Source organism: Cervus elaphus, chromosome 15 (assembly GCF_910594005.1).
Source record: "Cervus elaphus chromosome 15, mCerEla1.1, whole genome shotgun sequence".
Classification (NCBI taxonomy): Eukaryota; Metazoa; Chordata; class Mammalia; order Artiodactyla; family Cervidae; genus Cervus; species Cervus elaphus.
Window position 1 is genome coordinate 18348775 of NC_057829.1, and position 18067 is coordinate 18366841.

The window sequence follows — 18067 nt, forward strand, 5'->3', positions numbered from 1 at the left end:
AATATAATGTCAACATGTAAAACCAACTCCTTATTCTGAAAATTGGTCATTAACATTAAACATGCATCTAGCCTTTTCAGGAGTGACATAATTCACTCTTCTTTACAAAAGAGCATCAGCTAACACATATAGAGGAAGCACAGTAGGGAGAAAAATAAATGCAATCTCCAAGTAATAACTGATTTAGGTAAGGGCAATCAGTTCACTAAAACCATGTGAAAGATTGTTGGACAATAAAAATATTTACACTGTGGCTAAATCACCGAACTGACTACTTGCTAACTGTAAAGACCAAAGTTAACCTTTATTTTGAAGAGAGCTAGCAGTCATCACCTTAATCAAGTCATTAAACTTCTCATTGCCAATAGTGAGACAACCTGACATCATGTGACTCTGAACATGTTCTATAAAGTATTTGACATTATCCCTGAAATATTTTAATAAAAATGTGTAAAATGAAGTTAATCAAGTATCTAGACCTAATTTACAGTTCAGAAGAAGTTAGGATGCATAATTGTTGAATTGTCCTAGATTGAAAGTGAAAGCTAAAAAGATATTTTAGCAACAATGGGGAAACATGACTATGGACTGGTTATTAGATGATATATAGGAAACCCTCCTAATCTGCCCAGCTGGGATGATATAATTATATATATACACATAATTCTATACATATAAATGTATATAATTTGAGAGGCTCCTGTTTTTAAAAGGTGTTGTTGAAATATTCAGGGATGAATTATTAATATTGGAGGCTTATGTTCAAATGTCTTCACAAAAAAACACAGATAAAAGACTTTACAAACCTTTCAGCTATAATTGGGTCCAATAATCTAATGTAAAACATGGTGACAAAAGTTGGTAACAGTACTGTATTAGTGAAATTTTCTAAGAGAGTAGGCTTAATGTTCTCATAAAAAAGACCTAAACAAACTATAATCCAATAATGATTGTAATAATGATTACATAACTGTATCTTATTTGTCAAAATTATCAAGCTATACCCTTAAAGACTTCCCTGGTGACTCACAGGGTAAGGAGTCTGCCTGCAATGCATGAGACACGGGTTTGATCCCTGGGTTGGGAAGATCCCCTGGAGAAGGAAATGGCAACTCACTCCAGTATTCCTGCCTGGAAAATCCCATGGATGGAGGAGCCTGGCAGGCTACAGTGCATGGGGTGGCAAAGAGTCAGACATGACTGAGAGATTTCACTTCTATACCCTTAAAATTGGTGAATTTTATTTTATGCAAAGTATACAACCATAAAGCTGATTAAAAATTAAATAATATATAAAGTGCTTAACCCACTCCCAAAAAAAGAAAAATAAAGAGATAAAGCAAATATGACAAAATGTTAATGGGTGACTCTAGATGATACACAAGTGTTCACTGAGGTGTTTTTTACAACTTTCCTATAAATCTGAATAATCTTATAAGTTGAAAAAATAAGTAAGGGGGGAGGAGCCAAGATGGCGGAGAAGTAGGACGGGGAGACCACTTTCTCTCCTACAAATTCATCGAAAGAATAACTAAACGCAGAGCAAACTTCACAGAACAACTTCTGATCGCTAGCTGAGGTCATCAGGCGCCCAGAAAAGCAGCCCATTGTCTTCGAAAGGAGGTAGGACAAAATATAAAAAGTGAGACAAAAGAGCTGAGGACGGAGATTCGTCCCGGGAAGGGAGTCTTGGGCGGCATTGCTTGGGGTAGGGTCCGGGCCTGAGTGCCCTGAGGACAATCGGAGGGAGCTTCTGTGAGGTGCCAACTTGAACTGTGGGAGACCAAAAGAGAGAGAGTACATTAACCGGCCCGAACACACTGCCGGCCGTTTGCAGAACAAAGAGACCAAGAAAGTCCAGAGAAGAGCTCGCAGGCTGCGGACCGGCCCAGCCCCTCCGGAGGCAGGAGGCAGGGGGGAGGGGAAGGTTGCGGCGAGACACAGGGCGCAGGCACCCGACCGGCGCGGGCGGGGACTGGGGCTGGGGACGCGGAGGGCAGCAGGCGCGCGCACCCGACTGGCGCCAGCGGAAACTGAGACTGGGTCCGCGGAAGGGAGTGAGTGCGCCACACCTGGGGATAGCGCGCCCATCAAGCCCCTCGCTGCCTGGACCGCTCTGACGGGGAAGGCACAGGGAGCAGGCGCAGCTTTTCCTTCCGCGCTTTTGTGTAACACCCGAGGGCTGGAACCTAGCGCAGCGCGGGGCGCGCTCCATTTAGAACAGCCGGGAGCCTGAGCAGCGCAGACCGAGAAAGCAACGTCAGGCCCTCCCGGCAGCGCCAGCCCGTCCCCGCGGCGCAAGCCCGCCCTCACAGCGCCAGCCCCTCCCTGCAGCGCCAGCCCATCCCCGCAGCGTCAGCCCCTCCCCGCAGAGCGACGGAACTAGCTACCTGAATAAGAGTCCACCTCCGCCCGCCTGTGTCAGGGCGGAAATGAGGCTCTGAAGAGACCGGCAAACAGAAGTCAAATAAACAAAGGGAACCGCTTCAGAAGGGACTGGTGCAACAGATTAAAATCCCTCTAGAAAACACCGACTACACCGTAAGGGGCCTGTAGATACCGAGAAGTGTAAGCTGGAACGAGGAGCTATCTGAAACTGAGCCAAACCCACACTGACTGCAACAGCTCTAGAGAAACTCCTAGATATAATTTTACTTTTTTCTCTTTTTTTTTTCTTTTTTTATTTTCTCTCTTTTATCTTCCTTTAAAATCCCCTATTACTCCCCCATTACTCCTTAACTTTCATTTTCATAGATTTTTATGATTTTTTTAATTAGGGGAAAAAAAAATTTTTTTTTCTTTCTTTTTTTTTTCTTTTTTCTTCTTTTTTTTTCTTTTTCTTTCCTTTTTCTCTTCTATTTTCTATTTTTCTTTTCCTCTTATTTCTTTTAAAGTCCTCTAGTACTCCTCTACTACTCCTTAATTTTCATTTTCAACACACTATAACCTTACAAAAAAAAAAAAGAAGAGAAGCCCTATTTTTAAACCGAAGATTATTCTCTCCCAATCTTGACTCTCTGTTTTCTACCTCAGAACACCTCTATTTCCTCCTTTTCCCTTCTCTTCCCAATCCAATTCTGTGAATCTTTGTAGGTGACTGGGCTACGGAGAACACTCTGGGAACAGACAGCTGCATAGATCTGTCTCTCTCCTCTTGAGTCCCCCTTTTTCTCCTCCTGCTCATCTCTATCTCCCTCCTCCCACTCCTCTTCTTCATGTAACTCTGTGAACCTCTCTGGGTATGCCTAACAGGGGAGAATCTTTTCGCCATTAACCTAGAAGTTTTCTTATCAGTGCTGTATAGCTGGAGAAGTCCTGAGACTACAGGAAGAATAAAACTGAAATCCAGAGGCAGGAGACTTAAGCCCAAAACCTGAGAACACCAGAAAACTCCTGACTACATGGAACTTTAAGTAGTAAGTGACCGTCCAAAAGCCTCCATACCTACACTGAAACCAACCACCACCCAAGAGCCAATAAGTTATAGAGCAAGACATACCACGCAAATTCTCCAGCAACGCAGGAACATAGCCCTGAACGTCAACATACAGGCTGCCCAAGGTCACACCTAACACATAGACCCATCTCAAAACTCATTACTGGGCACTCCATTGCTCTCCAAAGAGAAGAAATCAAGTTCCACGCACCAGAACACTGACGCAAGCTTCCCTAACCAGGAAACCTTGACAAGCCAATCATCTAACCCCACCCACTGGGTAAATCTTCCACAATAAAAAGGAACCACAGACCTCCAGAATACAGAAAGCCCACTCCAGACACAGCAATCTAAACAAGATGAAAAGGCAGAGAAATACCCAACAGGTAAAGGAACATGAAAAATGCCCACCAAGTCAAACAAAAGAGGAGGAGATAGGGAATCTACCTGAAAAAGAATTTAGAATAATGATAATAAATATGATCCAAAATCTTGAAAACAAAATGGAGTTACAGATAAATAGCCTGGAAACAAAAATTGAAAAGATACAAGAAATGTTTAATAAAGACCTAGAAGAAATAAAAAAGACTCAATTAAAAATGAATAAGGCAATGAATGAGATCAAAAACACTTTGGAGGGAACCAAGAGTAGAATAACGGAGGCAGAAGATAGGATAAGTGAGGTAGAAGATAAAATGGTGGAAATAAATGAAGCAGAGAGGAAAAAAGAAAAAAGGATCAAAAGAAATGAGGACAACCTCAGGGACCTCTGGGACAATGTGAAACGCCCCAACATTCGAATCATAGGAGTCCCAGAAGAAGAAGACAAAAAGAAAGGCCATGAGAAAATACTCGAGGAGATAATAGCTGAAAACTTCCCTAACATGGGGAAGGAAATAGCCACCCAAGTCCAAGAAACCCAGAGAGTCCCAAACAGGATAAACCCAAGGCGAAACACCCCAAGACACATATTAATCAAATTAACAAAGATCAAACACAAAGAACAAATATTAAAAGCAGCAAGGGAAAAACAACAAATAACACACAAAGGGATTCCCATAAGGATTAACAGCTGATCTATCAATAGAAACCCTCCAGGCCAGAAGGGAATGGCAGGACGTACTGAAAGTAATGAAAGAGAATAACCTACAACCTAGATTACTGTATCCAGCAAGGATCTCACTCAGATATGAAGGAGAATTTAAAAGCTTTACAGATAAGCAAAAGCTGAGAGAATTCAGCACCACCAAACCAGCTCTTCAACAAATGCTAAAGGATCTTCTCTAGACAGGAAATGCTGAAAGGTTGTATAAATGTGAACCCAAAACAACAAAGTAAATGGCAACGGGACCACACCTATCAATAATTACCCTAAATGTAAATGGGTTGAATGCCCCAACCAAAAGACAAAGATTGGCTGAATGGATACAAAAACAAGACCCCTATATATGCTGTCTACAAGAGACCCACCTCAAAACAAGAGACACATACAGACTGAAAGTGAAGGGCTGGAAAAAAATATTTCATGCAAACGGAGACCAAAAGAAAGCAGGAGTCGCAATACTCATATCAGATAAAATAGACTTTCAAATAAAGGATGTGAAAAGAGACAAAGAAGGACACTACATAATGATCAAAGGATCAACCCAAGAAGAAGATATAACAATTATAAATATATATGCACCCAACATAGGAGCACCGCAATATGTACGGCAAACACTAACGAGTATGAAAGAGGAAATTAATAGTAACACAATAATAGTGGGAGACTTTAATACCCCACTCACAACTATGGATAGATCAACTAAACAGAAAATTAACAAGGAAACACAAACCTTAAATGACACAATGGACCAGCTAGACCTAATTGATATCTATAGGACATTTCACCCCAAAACAATCAACTTCACCTTTTTCTCAAGTGCACACGGAACCTTCTCCAGAATAGATCACATCCTGGGCCATAAATCTGGTCTTGGAAAATTCAAAAAAATTGAAATCATTCCAGTCATCTTTTCTGACCACAGTGCAGTAAGATTAGATCTCAATTACAGGAAAAAAATTGTTAAAAATTCAAACATATGGAGGCTAAATAACACGCTTCTGAATAACCAACAAATCATAGAAGAAATCAAAAAAGAAATCAAAATATGTATAGAAATGAATGAAAATGAAAACAAAACAACCCAAAACCTATGGGACACTGTAAAAGCAGTGCTTAGGGGAAGGTTCATAGCATTACAGGCTTACATCAAGAAACAAGAAAAAAACCAAATAAATAACCTAACTCTACACCTAAAGCAATTAGAGAAGGAAGAAATGAAGAACCCCAGGGTTAGCAGAAGGAAAGAAATCTTAAAAATCAGGGCAGAAATAAATGCAAAAGAAACTAAAGAGACCATAGCAAAAATCAACAAAGCTAAAAGCTGGTTTTTTGAAAAAATAAACAAAATTGACAAACCATTAGCAAGACTCATTAAGAAGCAAAGAGAGAAGAACCAAATTAACAAAATTAGAAATGAAAATGGAGAGATCACAACAGACAACACTGAAATACAAAGGATCATAAGAGACTACTACCAGCAGCTCTATGCCAATAAAATGGACAACTTGGATGAAATGGACAAATTCTTAGAAAAGTATAACCTTCCAAAACTGAACCAGGAAGAAATAGAAGATCTTAACAGACCCATCACAAGCAAGGAAATCGAAACTGTAATCAGAAATCTTCCAGGAAACAAAAGCCCAGGACCAGATGGCTTCACAGCTGAATTCTACCAAAAATTTAGAGAAGAGCTAACACCTATCTTACTCAAACTCTTCCAGAAAATCGCAGATGAAGGTAAGCTTCCAAACTCATTCTATGAGGCCACCATCACCCTTATTCCAAAACCTGACAAAGATGCCACAAAAAAAGAAAACTACAGACCAATATCACTGATGAACATAGATGCAAAAATCCTTAACAAAATTCTAGCAAACAGAATCCAACAACATATTAAAAAAATCATACACCACGACCAAGTGGGCTTTATCCCAGGAATGCAAGGATTCTTTAATATCCGCAAATCAATGTAATACACCACATTAACAAATTGAAAGATAAAAACCATATGCTTATCTCAATAGATGCAGAGAAAGCCTTTGACAAAATTCAACACTCATTTATGATTAAAACTCTCCAAAAAGCAGGAATAGAAGGAACATACCTCAACATAATAAAAGCTATATATGACAAACCCACAGCAAGCATCACCCTCAATGGTGAAAAATTGAAAGCATTTCCCCTGAAATCAGGAACAAGACAAGGGTGCCCACTCTCACCACTACTATTCAACATAGTGTTGGAAGTTTTGGCCACAGCAATCAGAGCAGAAAAAGAAGTAAAAGGAATCCAGATAGGAAAAGAAGAAGTGAAACTCTCACTGTTTGCAGATGACATGATCCTCTACATAGAAAACCCTAAAGACTCTACCAGAAAATTACTAGAACTAATCAAGGAATATAGTAAAGTTGCAGGATATAAAATTAACACACAGAAATCCCTTGCATTCCTATATACTAACAATGAAAAAACAGAAAGAGAAATTAAGGAAACAATACCATTCACCATTGCAACAAAAAGAATAAAATACTTAGGAGTATATCTACCTAAAGAAACAAAAGACCTATACATAGAAAACTATAAACCACTGATGAAAGAAATCAAAGAGGACACAAACAGATGGAGAAACATACCGTGTTCATGGATTGGAAGAATCAATATTGTCAAAATGGCTATTCTACCCAAAGCAATCTATAGATTCAATGCAATCCCTATCAAGCTACCAATGGTATTTTTCACAGAACTAGAACAAATAATTTCACAATTTGTATGGAAATACAAAAAACCTCGAATAGCCAAAGTAATCCTGAGAAAGAAGAATGGAACTGGAGGAATCAACCTGCCTGACTTCAGACTCTACTACAAAGCCACAGTCATCAAGACAGTATGGTACTGGCACAAAGACAGAAATATAGATCAATGGAACAGAATAGAAAGCCCAGAGATAAATCCACGAACCTATGGACACCTTATCTTTGACAAAGGAGGCAAGGATATACAATGGAAAAAAGACAACCTCTTTAACAAGTGGTGCTGGGAAAACTGGTCAACCACTTGTAAAAGAATGAAACTAGAACACTTTCTAACACCATACACAAAAATAAACTCAAAATGGATTAAAGATCTAAATGTAAGACCAGAAACTATAAAACTCCTAGAGGAGAACATAGGCAAAACACTCTCCGACATAAATCACAGCAAGATCCTCTATGACCCACCTCCCAGAATATTGGAAATAAAAGCAAAACTAAACAAATGGGACCTAATGAAACTTAAAAGCTTTTGCACTACAAAGGAAACTATAAGAAAGGTGAAAAGACAGCCCTCAGATTGGGAGAAAATAATAGCAAATGAAGAAACAGACAAAGGATTAATCTCAAAAATATACAAGCAACTCCTGAAGCTCAATTCCAGAAAAATAAATGACCCAATTCAAAAATGGGCCAAAGAACTAAACAGACATTTCTCCAAAGAAGACATACAGATGGCTAACAAACACATGAAAAGATGCTCAACATCACTCATTATTAGAGAAATGCAAATCAAAACCACAATGAGGTACCATTACACGCCAGTCAGGATGGCTGCTATCCAAAAGTCTACAAGCAATAAATGCTGGAGAGCGTGTGGAGAAAAGGGAACCCTCTTACACTGTTGGTGGGAATGCAAGCTAGTACAGCCGCTATGGAAAACAGTGTGGAGATTTCTTAAAAAACTGGAAATAGAACTGCCATATGACCCAGCAATCCCACTTCTGGGCATACACACTGAGGAAACCAGATCTGAAAGAGACACATGCACCCCAATGTTCATTGCAGCACTGTTTATAATAGCCAGGACATGGAAGCAACCTAGATGCCCATCAGCAGATGAATGGATAAGGAAGCTGTGGTACATATACACCATGGAATATTACTCAGCCGTTAAAAAGAATTCATTTGAATCAGTCCTAATGAGATGGATGAAACTGGAGCCCCTTATACAGAGTGAAGTAAGCTAGAAAGATAAAGAACATTACAGCATACTAACGCATATATATGGAATTTAGAAAGATGGTAACGATAACCCTATATGCAAAACAGAAAAAGAGACACAGAAATACAGAACAGACTTTTGAACTCTGTGGGAGAAGGTGAGGGTGGGATGTTTCAAAAGAACAGCATGTATACTATCTATGGTGAAACAGATCACCAGCCCAGGTGGGATGCATGAGACAAGTGCTCGGGCCTGGTGCACTGGGAAGACCCAGAGGAATCGGGTGGAGAGGGAGGTGGGAGGGGGAATCGGGATGGGGAATACGTGTAAATCTATGGCTGATTCATATCAATGTATGACAAAACCCACTGAAATGTTGTGAAGTAATTAGCCTCCAACTAATAAAAAATTAAAAAAAAAAAAAAAGAAATTGAAAATGCAATTTAGGAGTCATGTCTTATAAGTGCTTACAAACACCAATTATTATTTTTTAAGCAATCTCATAAGAGGTATGCCAGGGAAATATTATGCAAAAGTTTGACTAATTATGTGTAAAATTGTTCTAAGTATTGCTGAAACTAGTGAAAAACTGGGTTCACTCTAATTACCCAGCAATAAGAGATTGTTAAAATAATATATGGAGCATCTAAATAATGAAACACTATTAGCTATTAAATAATTTTTAATAGAAAAAAAAAGAAAGAATAAGTAAAAATTGCTTTAATAAAAAATGTATCTACCTCTATTTAACTTTGAATATATATTCTTTCTTTCTTTTCTTTCTTTCCTTTCTTCTCAACATATTTGTTAGTTCTGTTTTCATTGCTTTATTCCCCACTTGGCACCTTGCTTTAGTTTTGTCTTCCAGTTTGTGCTTTAATTAGTTTTGTTCTTAACTGGTAGATGTAATTTTTGATTTCCTTTGTTTGCCAGGTCAATCTACTGTACTTTATTTTTGCTGGACTGTTTTGATTTTGCTTATGGGCGTATATGTGTGTGTGTGTGTGTTCCATTATTTTAATTATTATTTGACTGATTTTGTAACTGCCATTTGTATGGGATTCATCTTTGGTTTCTCAATTTTGGGTATTTGTTTTAATCTCACTTAATGCCATCACAAACCACTTGTGGAATCTTCATTCCTGACCAGAGATCAAGCCCTGAGCCTTTGGAATGAGAACTCTGACTACAAAACCCTAGACTACCAGAGAACTAACCCTCGGGAGTATCAAATAGTGAGAACTCACACAAAGGAAACCCCTTGAATACAAGACCTGGCATCACCCAGCCACCAGTCGCACCCTGTACAGGACGTCTCATCTAAACAACAAACAAAACAAAAATACAAACCCAATCATCAGCAGACAGGATCACCACCTCTCTCAACCTTGCCCATCAGAGAAAAAAACAAAACAAACAACAACAAAACTCAGCACGAATCTCAGGCTACACGAAGCTCACACAAACCAACGGACCAACCTGAGGAGGGCAGAAACCAAAAGGAAGACAGAATCCAACCTTGACGCCTGGGAAAAGGAGACCTCAAACACAGTAAGTTAAAAAAAAATAATAATGTAAAGGCAGAGAAATATGACACAAATGAAGGAATAAGCTAGAAACACAGAAGTCCAAATAAATGAAAACAGGCAAACTACCTAAAAAAGAATTCAGAATAATGATAGTAAAGATGATCAAAAACCTTGAAAACAGAATGGAGAAAATGCAAGAATCAATTAACAAAGACCTAGAAGAATTAAAGAATAAACATAGAGAGACAACACAATTACTGAAATTAAAAATACTCCAGAAAGAATCAATAGAAGAATATCTGAAGCAGAAGAACAAATCAGTGAGCTGGAAGATAATAAAAAGGTGGAAATAATTTCTGAAGAGCAGAATAAAGTAAAAAGAATGAAAAACTGAGGATAGTCTCAAAGACCTCCGGGACAATATCAAATGCAACAACATTCAAATTATAGGGGTCCCAGAGGAAGAAGAGAAAAAGGGTATAAGAAAATTTTTGAACAGATTATAGTTGAAAATTTCCCCAACATGGAAAAGGAAATAGTCAATCAAGTCCAAGAGCTACATTGATCAAAGTAGTATGGCAGTGGCATAAAAAGAGAAATATAGATCAATGGACCGGATAGCAAGTCCAGAGATAAACCCACACACCTCTGGTCAAACTAATCTATTACAAGACAAGACTATACAATGGAGAAAAGAAAGTGGCTTCAATAAGTGGTGCTGGGAAAACTAGACAGCTACATGTAAAAGAATGAAATTACAATACTCCCTCACACTATACACAAAAATAAACTCAAAATAGATTAAAGACCTAAATGTAAGGCCAAATATTGTAAGACTCTTAGAGGAATACACAGGCAAAACACTCTCTGATGTAAATCAAAGCAAGATCTTTTTGAACAACATCCTAGAGTAATGAAAATAAAAACAAAAATAAACAAATGAGACCTAATTAAACTTAAAAGCTTTTGTATAGCAAAGGAAACCATAAACAGAACTAAAAGAACACCCATAGAATGGGAGAAAATATTTGCAAACAATGAGACTGACAAATAGACCAAAAAAAAATGCAACTCAAAAAAACAAAAAAACCACAACAAAAAAACCCAATTAAAAAATGGACAAAGGCTCTAGATAGACATTTCTCCAAAGAAAACAAACAGATGACCAAAAAGTATGTGGAAATATGAGCAACATCACTAATTAATAGAGAAATGCAAATCAAAACTACAATGAGGTATCACCTCACACTGGTCAAAATCGAAGTGAAAGTGTTAATCGCTCAGTCATGTTAGACTCTGTGACCCCATGGACTGTAGCCCACCAGGCTCCTCTGTCCATGGAATTCTCCAGGCAAGAATACTGGAGTAGGTAGCCATTCCCTTCTCCAGAGTATCTCCCCCACCAGGGATCAAATCCCGGGTCTCCTGGAAGCAGGCAGATTCTTTACCATCTGAGCCACCAGGGAAGCCCCCACTGGTCAGAATGGTCACCATCAAAAAATCTACAAACAATAAAGTGAAGAGGGTGTGGAGAAAAGGGAACTCTCCTGTGCTGTGTGGGAATATAAATTGGTAGAACCACTGTGGAGAACAGTATGGAGGTTTCTTATTGCTACAGAGTTAATACAGTCCCCCCAACATCCTTTCCTTGCCTCCTGTATCTCAATTTTATGGTGCCATAATTATAATCCCATTACCACATCATGTTGTGGGGAGAAGAAGGAATGAACAACCATGGGTTCTTTTGAATTTTAGAAAAATGTTCTGGGTGAGGGCTAATTACGGAGCCATATGGGCCCTACAGCTGTTATCAGTTCAGTTCAGTTCAGTCGCTCAGTCATGTCCGACTCTTTGCGACCCCATGGACTGCAGCACGCCAGGATTCCCTATCTATCACCAACTCCCAGAGTTTACTCCAAACTCATGTCCATTGAGTCGGTGATGCCATCCAACCATCTCATCCTCTGTCATCCCCTTCTCCTCCTGCCCCCAATCTTACCCAGCATCAAAGTCTTTTCCAATGAGTCAGCTCTTCGCATCAGGTGGCCCAAGTATTGGAGTTTCAGCTTCAACATTAGTCCTTCCAATGAACACCCAGGACTGATCTCCTTTAGGATGGACTGGTTGGATCTCCTTGCAGTTCAAGGGACTCTCAAGAGTCTTCTCCAACACCACAGTTCAAAAGCATCAATTCTTTGGCACTCAGCTTTCTTTATGGACCAACTCTCGCATCCATCCAAGACTACTGGAAAAAACAGCCTTGACTAGGCGAACCTTTGTTGGCAAAGTACTGTGTCTGCTTTTTAATATGCTATCTAGGTTGGTCATAGCTTTTCTTCCAAGGAGCAAGCGTCTTTTAATTTCATGGCAGCAGTCACCATCTGCAATGATTTTGGAGCCCCAAAAAATAAAGTCAGCCACTGTTTCCCCATCTATTTGCCATGAAGTGATGGGACAAGATGCCATGATCTTAGTTTCCTGAATGTTGACCTTTAAGCCAACTTTTTCACTCTCCTCTTTCACTTTCATCAAGAGGCTCTTTAGTTCTTCTTCACTTTCTGCCATAAGGGTGCTGTCATCTGCATATCTGAGGTTATTGATATTTCTCCGGGTAATCTTGATTCCAGCTTGTGCTTCATCCAGCCAAGTGTTTCTCATGATGTACTCTGCATATAAGTTAAATAAGTATGGTGAAAATAAACAGCCTTGACGTATTCCTTTACCTATTTAGAACCAATCTATTGTTCCATGTCCAGTTCTAACTTGCTTCCTAACCTGCATATGGGTTTCCTAAGAGGCAGATCAGATGGCCTGGTAGTCCCATCTCTTTCAGAATTTTCCAAGTCTATTGGGATCCACACAGTCAAAGGCTTTGGCATAGTCAATAAAGCAGAAATAGATTTTTTCTGGAACTCTCTTGCTTTTTTGATGATCCAGCAGATGTTGGCAATTTGATCTCTGGTTCCTCTGCCTTTTCTAAATCCAGCTTGAACATCTGGAAGTTCACGGTTCACATATTGCTCAAGCCTGGCTTGGAAAATTTTGAGCATTACTTTACTAGCGTGTGAGATGAGTGCAACTGTGCAGTAGTTTGAGCATTCTTTGGCATTGCCTTTCTTTGGGATTGGAATAAAAACTGACCTTCTCCAGTCCTGTGGCCACTGCTGAGTTTTCCAAATGTGCTGGCATATTGAGTGCAGCACTTTCACAGCATCATCTTTCAGGATTTAAAATAGCTCAACTAAAATTTCATCACCTCCACTAGCTTTGTTCGTAGTGATGCTAAGGCCCACTTGACTATGTCTGGTTCTAGGTGAGTGATCACACCATCATGATTATCTGGGTCATAAAGATCTTTTTTGTACAGTTCTTCTGTGTATTCTTGCCACCTCTTCTTAATATCTTCTGCTTCTGTTAGGTCCGTACCATTTCTGTCCTTTATTGAGCCCATCTTTGCATGAAATGTTCCCTTGGTATCTCTGATTTTCCTGAGAAGATCTCTAGTCTTTCCCATTCTATTGTTTTCCTCTATTTCTTTGCACTGATCACTGAGGAAGGCTTTCTTATCTCTCCTTGCTATTCTTTGGAACTCTGCATTCAAATGGGTATATCTTTCCTTTTCTCCTTTTCCTTTCACTTCTCTTCCTTTCACAGCTATTTGTAAGGCCTCCTCAGACAGCCATTTTGCTTTTTTGCATTTGAGAAAAGCATAACTGAAAAAGATATATGCATTCCAATGTTCATTACAGCACCATTTACAATAGGACATGGAAGCAACCTACACGTCCATCAACAGAGGAATGGATAAAGATACGATACATATATACAATGGAATATTACTCAGCCATAAAAGAAAGAAATAATGCCATGTGCAGCAACATGGATGGACCTAGATTAGAGATTGTCATACTGAGAGAAGTTAAGTTAGATAGTGAAAAATAAAAATCATACAGTATTGCTTATTTTGGGAATCTTGAAAAGTGGTACAAATGACCTTATTTACAACATGGATAAAGAAGTAGAAAACAATCTTATGGTTGCCAGGGGAAAGGCAGGAGGAGCGATAAACTGAAATATTGGTATTGATGTATACACACCTACATATAAAATAGATAACTAATAACGACCTGCTATACAGCAAAGGGGACTCTACTCAATACACTGTAAATGACCTATATGGGAAAAGAATCTAAAAAAAGAGTGAATATATGTATACGTGTAACTGAGTCACTTTGCTATACACCTGAAACTAACACAATGTTGTAAATTAATTATACTTTCATACAAAATATCTTTTTAAGTAGGAAATGCAAAGGAAAAATTTCTACTGAGAAAGGGCAGGAATCAGTGCTGGAATCAGCACTGGAGAAAATTAAGATGGAAATATTGCAAAGTTAGGTAATTTAGCACTTTGTCATCAATTTAATTTTTGAGATAAGCAACTAAATTATATTAATCTTCCCAACCTTAACCTTACCTTTATGATTTAATATTAAAATTCTTTTTGGTACTTTAGACAACAGTCATATTCACTGGAAGCAGTAATTGTGTCATCAGTCCTCAAGGTCAAATATAGCGCATGTTGTACCAAGCATATGGCTGAGTCTATACAAATTATTAGATAAATAATTTTCCTATGAATCTATAACGCTTAATTGTGGAGCCACCATGGGATTTCTAAATATGCCGATTTCAGTGATCATAATAATGGAGCTGATTGACTACAGAGTTCCATCAGTTGCCAGGTTATCAGCCTTTATTACCACAGGAAAAATGAGTCAATTGAAAAAGGTCAATTTAGTTAGGTCATGTAAATACCATTAAGCACTTTTTGGAAATCAGACTCTTGCCATCAAACAAGAAAATACAGATGCACTGACTACATTAACCAAGAAGTTCTATTATAATGGTCCTCTTAAATTTAAACGGCAAACTTTCAATAGTTTCATAAGTTACTGCCAACAGGTAACTTGGCTTTGGACTGAGAACCTCATTTCAAAGCTACTTTCTACTTTCAAAACTGATTCAAAGTGGATTCGGAGATAGGAAAAAGTTTAATTTTGTTTCCCAAATCTAGACTAGCAGTATGACTATGAAGAAAAAGAAAAACAATCCATGTGCAATTTTTAATCTATGCTTTCTACCCATTAGGAAAAAAGTGAGCCATTTAATTTTATGTACTAGCTAGACAAGTTCTATCTGATCTCTGAGTATGGGTTTTCACTTGTAAAACAGAAATAAGATACCTGTAAAACAGGGTTGACCCTGCTCTGCCTCCTTTAAAGGGCTGAGATAGGAAAAATGAGTACCTCGAAGGCTATTTTCAAATCTAACTTTTAAAATATCATTTGTTTGAATTAATTTTAATTTAGTTTATAGCTATCCATATTCCATTGTACAACATATAAGAAAAAAATTGGTAGGATTCCATTTTTATTCCCTAACTACCTAGGAAAAATCAGGTTACACATAATCATCTATGTATCAGAAGAGCTCTAGCCAAAAATATTTAACATGAATAAAGCAAAACAATTAGTCAAAAACAAATTTGGGAACTTGCCTGGACTTTTCAAAAATGTCAATGTCATGATAAATTTTTTTTAAAAAGGCAAGTGAAGGGTACAATTTAGATAAAAAGGAAACAAATGACATGGTGACCAGATGCAATCTGTGATCCTTGATGGAGTCTTGGATAAAAGAAAAAATAAAAATTGGAACATTTTGGAGACAATCGTGGCAATTTGCTCAGTATATTACATAATATTATTTTGTCAACAGTAAATTTATTGACTATGATAATAATATTACAGTTATGAAGGAAATGTCCTTGTTTTCAGGAGAAACATGCTAATATATTCTAGGAAAGAAATTTCATGCTGCTTGCTGCTTACTTTCAAATGGTTCAGAAAAAAATTTTTTTTAAGTATCTAGAGAGAAAGCAAATGTGGTAAAATGTTAAGAATAGCTGAATAATCTAGGTGATGGGTATCAGGTTTTATTTTTCTATTCTTTCAACTTCTCTATACATCTGAAATTTAAAAAATACTCTGGGGGGAAGTGAACACTATGTACAACAAAAAGTTGACAAACAATGGAAAAATTACATCAATTTTCCAATAATAAAATGATACTTTAACCTAAATTTTAAATGAAAATAAATTCACTGTTACAATATTTGAGGTATATTATTTAAGAGCAACATTAATCTTTCTAATACAACAGATAAATTAAGTGGACTTAATTACATAATAAAAGGTCTCACTGTAGGATTTCCTTTAAGAAAAAGTGGCATCATCTCTAAAAGGAGGGCAGAAACAGATCAAATGTCATTACTGGAAAGATCATAGAAATTAACTAAATCTTTATACACTAGCAGACCAGTATCTACATGTTTTTTCAGGACATATACTAACATTTTTTCTCAAAAGATAAAGGCAAGTAGAACATGTATATTACAGTTAACAGATGTGATGGCTCATGTTTTACCACATACTGAAGGCAAGCAAAGTTACACAACTAGAAACAATTGAAGTTCATAGGCAGAAAACATGATCTTCTAATCTAGAAATGCTAATTTAATTCTAGAGTTGGAATGCTATAGAGGAGGAGGAAAAACTCTCTAATAAACCCTAGACTTGGAGGATAGACAAGATGGTGAGATAAAATAAGTCTGCCTTAGACTGAAAAATTTTCCTGCAGATTTCTGGGTGAAAACTTTGAAACTAAAATTTTGTAATCTCCTTTTTATCAAACCAGTATATTTACGTGTATGTGTATTCTTCTGGCAGAAGGCTAAACAACTGTCCATCAATCCCATAAGAAATCAGAAAGTATACTCAGGAATTTCTTTTTATGGGTTCATTTAAGCATTAACTAGAAAGAGCATATTACTGTAACATGATGTTTATATGATTTCTTAATTATACATTCATAAAAAATTTAAACCACCTGTTAACGTCAAGTTACATTCTCTGCTTTAAGATCTATTTGCTGGTACAGATTTCCAATTACTACACTTTCTTACAAAATATACAGTATTTCCTTTACCAGATAGGTTCTATAAACAGAAAAATAAGATTAAATTATCTTTATGAACTATTTTTAGCAGTTCTTCCCTTTTTTGTAAATAAGATGACAACAGTGTGAACCGTAATAGAAAACAATTTCATAAAATATTATACCTTTATCTTCAAAATAGCATTTACCTTGTTAATAGACACTATCAAAGCTGGTTCCACTTTAGCTTCAATTTCCTCTGGAGTGTAAAAACAATAGAGTTTGCCCCCTCTTAAAACACAATACAACCTTCTCCAATGAATCAGACCTCCTACCATTTGCTGAAAAAGCAAAATCAAGAAATTCTCAACTTTAAATCATTATTTATCATCTTAACTCTCAACTCAACAAAATACTTGAATTATCAGTTAGTTTTTAAAGATGTTTTAATATGTTAGTTACCCAATTAATTTACCATATAATAAGTTAGTAGCCCAAAGCCAAAAAGTTAGTTTATGATTATCACATTACTCATACACATAAAATCATAAATCAATGCAATTTAAGAGAAGCTAGTCTACTAAAAATTAGTGCTTGGAATTCCACAGCAATTCACCAAATGACTCAGGAAAATTATAAAAATAACTCAATATTCAAAATATAACTTTCCCTTACTGTTCTCAGAACACGGACTTCCCTATAAAAATGCAAATTTTCTTTCCTCTTAATGGAATATTTTTTTAAAAGCTATTGATTCATTGAAGCCCATAATTAATTATTTACTGAATATAAATAACTATAGTTATAAATAAATAAGGAGTAGGTTGCACAGAGGCAGCTTTGGAAGCCTAGAGGCCAAAACTGTGCTGAAAGCTGTCTGCCAGAAAGGTCTTTATGGGAAAGGTTTGAGAAGTCCTCATCAGCTTCCCCAAGGAGTCCTCTGTTACTGATTATCCTGTTGCTGCTATTAATGAAGCAGAGGAACCTGGAGAGGCAGCTCCTTAGCCATCAAAATTGCATTAAGAC

The 18067-nt window shown here is 37.4% G+C and overlaps 1 protein-coding gene across 3 annotated transcripts in view; it reads right to left on the minus strand.

The window, feature by feature from the left end:
- RTKN2 (rhotekin 2) overlaps positions 1-18067 on the minus strand; it is a 107934-nt gene that overhangs the window by 20217 nt on the left and 69650 nt on the right. For all 3 annotated transcript variants that reach the window (XM_043926671.1, XM_043926670.1, XM_043926672.1), the window contains one exon: positions 17251-17382. In XM_043926671.1, coding sequence (XP_043782606.1) covers positions 17251-17382 — 132 coding nt within the window. The remainder of the gene's footprint in view (positions 1-17250; positions 17383-18067) is intronic.